The following is a 6852-nucleotide window of genomic DNA, read 5'->3' on the forward strand; positions in this document are numbered from 1 at the left end:
CTTCTATCTGTTGACTTCATGGCTGGAGGGCTTTCATGCTTCTGTACTTTAAACATGGCACTAGCCGCTCATCCAGAAGGCTCATCATGACTTCACAAATGTGTGTGAGGACAGGTTTGCCTATAGGAGCTTGTTGCTTGAGAACCAAGTGGGAACAACATATTCTGCAGTGAACGTTTCTGGCACAGAACACACAACATTCTCTTCGCTGAGCTTTCTGCTGCTTAAAACTGTTCCGTTTCTTAGACCCACAAATAAACTGCTTGTCTCAAATATCCAGCACTATCAGGTCTTGGATCCAGGACAGCTTCAGAGTGGAGATTTCTACACTTGTTGTGTGGCTTTAAGGTCAGAGAACACATCGCACAGCAAAGGAGAGGGAGAAGGGGCATGAAGTGCCAGTTAGTTCCTCCACATAAACTTCGGAGTTCCTAAATGCGGCTGGCGAACTGGCCTACCAACGAATCAACCTCTCTCAAGCCCACCTTCCCAAACTGTAAAAAAAAAAAAAAAAAAAAAAAAAAAAACTTGGGAAAATTTCTCTAGGGACCCAACTCCCCAAATTCCCCAGGGAAGAGCTCATTTAGCTCTTTGAGTGTTGCAGAACCAACAGGAAAGCAAGACAAGGGTACGCGTTTAACAAAGCCCTTTCGTCTTCCTCATTTGCCATGTAAGGAAATGATGAGATAACATTTTTACCCAGCAAACAGGCAGAGGCCAGCAGTAGGGGTCATCTCGTGTCCAGTCAACTTCCTGACATTTTCCCAGGCTTCCAAACAAGGAGGACAGGCTGCCCCACTGGGTTTATCCTCCATGACACCTGACAGGCAGAGCACTTCCCAGGGAGATGATTCTGCCCCCTTGTAGTTTTTGTACAGGTCCCCAGTGGGGTTTGTAACACTGTGCTCATATACCTCCAATCACGGTGTTTTAGAGCTTTACAGAAACCTTCCCTGGCTCTGCATCATGTGTGTCTGAGAACCCCCAGCCAGATGTCTTCTGCAAGTCAAACCACAGTGAGATCAAAGGATTCGGCAGTTAGTTCAGGCCAGACTTGCCTGGGCACTACTGTCCAATGCTCACTGCCCTGCTGGCTGGAGACCCTGGGGGTCAGAGTGGACTGTTAGAACTTGTCAAGTTCACTCCTATCCATACTTTTTGTCCAGTCTTCTCTGAGAGGGTTTCCCAGGGAGGAGTGTATTAGCTGTCTGAAAGTCTCCCGTGCGTTCTACATGCTGTGGGTTAGGCAGAGAATGTTTGTGGCCAATATAATTTTTCCTCCCTCCCGCTGAGCCTCAGAACCACCTTTGTCTGCCTACTTTTCACTTGAATAGTGTTATACAGTCCGCAAAAAGGCTTTTAAGTAAATTAAAAATTTTATCCTCTCCATTGACCTCCCAGTTGTTTAATTTGGAGCCAGTAGCACATATGGTGCTTTGTGTCGGCACCATAGGTTCCAGCTTGGTAAAGAGAACTCTCTTTTGTGGGCTTTATAAAAGGTATTCAGTTCTCCAGCTGGTGCTGTCCAGTCCTAGGGCCACATACAGTCTAGTTAGGTCTTCTGTGCCCTCAGTCAGGGCACAACGAGAGCAAGCAGATACAGTAACTCTGCCTAAATACAATAGATACATCTTAATTATACAGATATTTGACTTTTGCTTTGGGCTGAGTAATGCCCTTCGAGTCTTTCCTAGAGGCCTCCAATGCTAATCTTGTTTGTTTTTGATCATTGTGAGGATGGCTGTTGAGACATGGCAACAAAGATGTTCTTTTTTTTTCAGTTTTTTTTTTTATTAATTTTATTGTGGTATACATTTTTCTCTGCTCCCCACCCTACCTCTCCCCTCCCCTTCAACCCTCTCCCTTGGCTCCCTTGCTCCCAATTTACTCAGGAGATCTTGTCTTTTTCTACTTCCCATGTACATTAGACCCATGTATGTCTCTCTTAGGCTCTTCTTTGTTGCCTAGGTTCTCTGGGATTATGATTTATAAGGCTGTCTTTCTTTGCTTTATGTCTAAAAACTACTTATGAGTGAGTAGATATGATATTTGTCTTTTTGGGTCTGGGTTAACTCACTCACTATGATGTTTTCTAGATCCATCCATTTGCCCACAAATTTCAAGATGTCATTATTTTTTCTGCTGTATAGTACTACATTGTGTAAATGTACCACATTTTCCTTATCCAGTCTTCAGTAGAGGGGCATTTAGGTTGTTTCCAGGTTCTGGCTATGACAAACAATGCTGCTATGGACATAGTTGAGTACATGGCCTTGTGGTAGGATTGAGCATCCTTTAGATATATAACCAAGTGTCTTTCAGCCATTTTAGATTCCTCTGTTGAGAGTTCTTTGTTTAGGTCTATACTCCATGTTTTTATTGGATTATTTGTTCTTTTGATGATCAATTTCTTGAGTTCTTTGTATATTTTAGAGATCAGACCTCTGTCTGATGTGGGGTTAGTGAAGATCTTTTCCCATTCTGTAGGCTGTTATTTTGTCTTGTTGACTGTGATGTTTTCTTTACAGCAGCTTTTCAGTTTCAGGAGGTCCCATTTATTAATTGTTTCTCTCAGTGTCTGTGCTACTGGGGTAATATTTAGGAAGTGGTCCCCTGTGCCAATGCATTCAAGTGTACTTCCTACTTTATATTCTATGAGGTTCGGTATGGCTAGCTTTATTTTGAGGTCTTTGATCCATTTGGACTTGAGTTTTATGCTTGGTGATAGATATAGATCTATTATCATTCTTTTACATGTTGATATCCAGTTATGCCAGCACTATTTGTTAAATACACTTTCTTTTTTCCATTTGATATTTTTTGCTTCTTTGTCAAAAATCAGGTTTTTCTAGGTTTGTGGATTAATATCTGGGTCTTTGATTCAGTTCCATTGGTCCTCCTGTCTGTTTTTATGCCAATACCAGACTGTTTTCAGTACTGTAGTTCTATAGTAGAATTTGAAGTTAGTGATTGTGATGCCTCCAGAAGTTCCTTTATTGTACAGGATTGTTTTGGCTATCTTGGGTTTTTTGCTTTTGCATATGAAGTTGAGTACCATTCTTTTGAGGTCTGTGAAGAATTTTGCTGGGATTTTGCTAGGCATTGTATTGAATCTGTAGATTGCTTTTGGTAAGATTACCGTTTTTACTATGTTAATTCTACCTACACAAGAGCATAGGAGATCTTTTCACTTTTTGGTGTTTTCTTCAATTTCTTTCTTCAGAGATTTAAAATTCTTGTCATACTTGTCTTCCACTTGTTTGGTTAGAGTTACTACGAGATATTTTATGTTATTTGTGGCTATTGTGAAGGGTGATGTTTCTCCGATTTCTTTCTCAGCCCATTTATTATCTGTGTAAAGGAGGGCTTCAGATTTTTTTGAGTTAATCTTGCATTCTGCTACATTACTGAAAGTGTTTATGAGTTGTAGAAGTTCCTTGGTAGAATTTTTGGGGTCTCTTATGTAAACAATCATATCATCAGCAAATAGTGAGACTTTGACTTCTTCTTTTCTGATATGTATTCCCTTGATCTCCTTTTGTTGTCTTATTGCTCTAGCTAGGACCTAAGAACTATATTGAATAGATATGGAGAGGGTGAACAACCTGTCTTGTTCTTGATTTCAGTGGAATTGCTGGGAGTTTCTCTCCATTTAGTTTGATGCTGGTTCTCTGTATATTGCCTTTATTATGTTTAGGTATGTTCCTTGTATCCTTGCTCTCACCAAGACCTTTATCATGAAGAGATTTTGTATTTTGTCAAAAGTTTTTTCAGCATCTAATGAGATGATCATGTAATTTTTATTTTTCAGTTTGTTTATATAGTGGATTACACTGACAGATTTCTATATGTTGAATCATCCCTGCATCTCTGGGATGAAGCTGACTTGATCATGGTGGATGATGTTTCTAATGTGTTCTTGTATTTGATTTACTAGTAGTATTTTATTGAATATTTTTTCATCAATGTTCATGAGTGAGATCGGTGTGTAATTCTCTTTGTTTAGAATGTCTTTCTGTGGTTTGGGTATCAAGGTAATTGTAGCCTCATGAAGAGTTTGGCAATGTTCCTTCTGTTTCTATTGTGTGGAATAATTTGAGGCGTATTGTATTAGTTCTTTGAAAATCTTGTAGAATTCTGAGCTGAAACCATCTGGTCCTGGGCTCTTTTTGGTTGGGAGACTTTTGATGACTGTTTTTTATTTCTTTAGCATTATAGGTCTATTTAATTTGCTTATCTGGTCTTGATTTAATTTTGGTAAGTGACATTTATCCAGAAAGTTGTCCATTTCTTTTAAGTTTTACAATTTTGTGGAGTACAGGTTTTCAAAATATGACCTAATAATTCCATGTATTTCCTCTGTGTCGGTTGTTATGTCCCAATTTTTATTTCTGATTTTGTTAATTTGGATATTCTCTCTCTGCCTTCTGGTAGGTTTGGATACAGGTTTATCTATTTTGTTGATTTTCTCAAAGAACCAACCTTTTGTCTCATTGATTCTTTGTATTATTTTTTTTGTTTCTATTGTGTTGATTTCAGCTCCCAATTTGATTATTTCCTGCCATCTAGTTCTCCTGGGTGAGTTTGTGTCTTTTTGTTCTAGAGTTTTCAGGTTTCTGTTAACTCACCAGTGTGGGATTTTTTCAGCTTCTTTATGTAGGTGTTTATGTTATGCTATGAACTTTCCTCTTAACACTGCTTTCATTGTGTTCCATAAATTTGAATATGTTGTGTGGTCATTTTCATTGTATTTTAGGAGGTCTTTAATTTCTCCCTTTATTTTTTCCTTGACCCATTCAGGTGAGCATTTTTTAATTTTCATGTGTTTGTGGGCTTTCTGGAATTATTGTTGCTGTTGAATTCTAATTTTAATTCATGGTGATCCGATAAGATACATGGGGTCATTCCAATTTTTTTTTTGTATCTGTTGAGGTTTGTTTTGTTACCTAGTATGTGGTCAGTTTTTGAGAAGGTTCCATGAGGTGCTGAGAAGGTATATTCTTTTCTGTTTGGATGGAATATTCTATAGATGTCTGTTAAGTCCATTTGAGTCATAACCTCTATTAGTTCTCTTATTTCTTTGTTAAATTATTTTTGTCTGACAGACCTGTCTAGTGGTGTGAGTGTAGTGTTGAAGTCTCTCACTATTAGTGTGTGGGGTTTAATATGTGAGTTAACCTGTTAAGCTTTAGAAGTGTTTCTTTACATATGAAGGTGCCCTTGTATTCAGGGCATAGATATTTAATATTGAGATTCCTCGTGATGGATTTTTCCTGTGACTAATATGAAATGTCCTTCTTTGTCTCTTTTGATTGATTTTAGTTGGAAGTCTATTTTGTTAAATATTAGAATAGCTACACCAGCTTGTCTTAGGTCCATTTGATTGGAAAATTTTTTCTTTCTCGCTGGTTCTAGATCTGTACCCTGGACCCACAGAGGTCTCTGGTTCCAGCTTATTCCCTCAGAGGTCCCAGACTTGTGTCCGGACCTGCAGAGCTCCTGGTTCAGGCCTCACAAGAGGTTCTTTTTAAGTGACTCTGTTAAATGTTGAGTAATGTGCATGTATGAGTGTTGTGTTTATCAAAAAAGAGTAGGATTGAAAAAATATTGATATTCACTCCCTGGAGGTCTTAGAGAAGTTCATGACTTAATTTAGATTTGCTATTTTACTTGTGGTCTTTTAATGACTCCTGTCCACCTAGATGCAATGACCACATGCAGAGGTCCAGAGTACCTCTGTAACTTAGATCCCTGACTGAGCTCCTGCTGAGGGTTAGTCTTCCAGAGGTGGTTGGTCACTGTGCTGAAGAACTAATCAAACTGGTTAATATGGCATGCACAGACTCTTCCAAGTATTGGTGTAAACTTTACCAAGAAGCAGCATGAGAAACTGCTCTGAGTGAGACTATTGCGGGAAAAGAAAAGTTGGTACCCCAATGAGGATACAACTGTTAGAGTTCCCAGATCTTCATTCCCTTCCTCCACAGATGTATGCATCCAGATTTGATACCACATGATCTGCTATAGGTGTGATGTACCCCTACTCTCTTGACATCGGTGTTTTGGACGCAAATGACAGTGTTTCAGTTCCAAGCAGGGACTCCTCATTGTGGATTTCTGCCAGTGTTCTTGAGCCTTCTATGATGTAGAAATTTGTTGCTGCTTCTGCCTGGGTCCTTTTATATCATGCAGAATCGACTTGAATACAATTCATGTCTTGAAGCCAAGTTCAGCTGGCCTGCTGCAAAAGCAAGACATTAAACCACTGAAAATTTAGAGATATTTATTACAGAACATAGTCACAACAGAAATAGCTGAGTGCTACAGATTGAGAGTAAAGAACTTCTACCCACAAGCCAAGCTCCTACACTGATCTCAGAGTCTCAGGAAACTAGCCATTTGGATACTGCAGAAGAAAAGCAACTGATTTTCTGGGTTTTCTCATATCCAGTTCCAAAATTCTCTATGTAATTTTTCTATGTGTGGTAGTTTAAAAGAAAATATCCCCCATTGGATCTTATTATGAAATGAATACATTATCTCCAGTTTTCGGAACTGTTTGAAAAGGATTACGAGGTGTGGTCTGGTTGAAAGAATTGTGTAATCATGGTTGGCCCTTAAGGCTTCAAAAGCCCACACCTTTGTGAGTTGGCTTGCATTTTGCTTACAACTTTAAGGTAAAAAAAGAAGCTCTCAGCTCTACCATCATAGACTCTTAACTTCTAAAACTCTAAGCCAAAATGAAACACTTTCATTTATAATTTGCCTTGGCCATGGTGTTTTAGCACAATAATAGAAAAACATCCAAGACATTGCCAGTTGCCGAAAAGCAGGTTCTGCAAGAACAATTTA

At 38.8% G+C, this 6852-nt stretch overlaps 1 protein-coding gene and 1 gene segment (V, D, J or C); both read right to left on the reverse strand.

Moving 5' to 3' along the window:
• LOC126493878 (T cell receptor alpha chain MC.7.G5-like) overlaps positions 1–6852 on the reverse strand; it is a 170272-nt gene that overhangs the window by 88323 nt on the left and 75097 nt on the right. The window lies entirely within an intron of this gene.
• Positions 1–6852, reverse strand: part of LOC126493879 (T cell receptor delta constant-like) — an 84110-nt gene that overhangs the window by 14560 nt on the left and 62698 nt on the right. Inside the window, 1 exon segment of the C gene segment in view lies at positions 1931–1940. Within this exon segment, the coding sequence occupies positions 1931–1940 (10 nt within the window).

This window comes from Alexandromys fortis, unplaced genomic scaffold (assembly GCF_014885135.2).
Source record: "Alexandromys fortis isolate MF-2015 unplaced genomic scaffold, M_Fortis_MF-2015_v1.1 scaffold_347, whole genome shotgun sequence".
Classification (NCBI taxonomy): domain Eukaryota; kingdom Metazoa; phylum Chordata; class Mammalia; order Rodentia; family Cricetidae; genus Alexandromys; species Alexandromys fortis.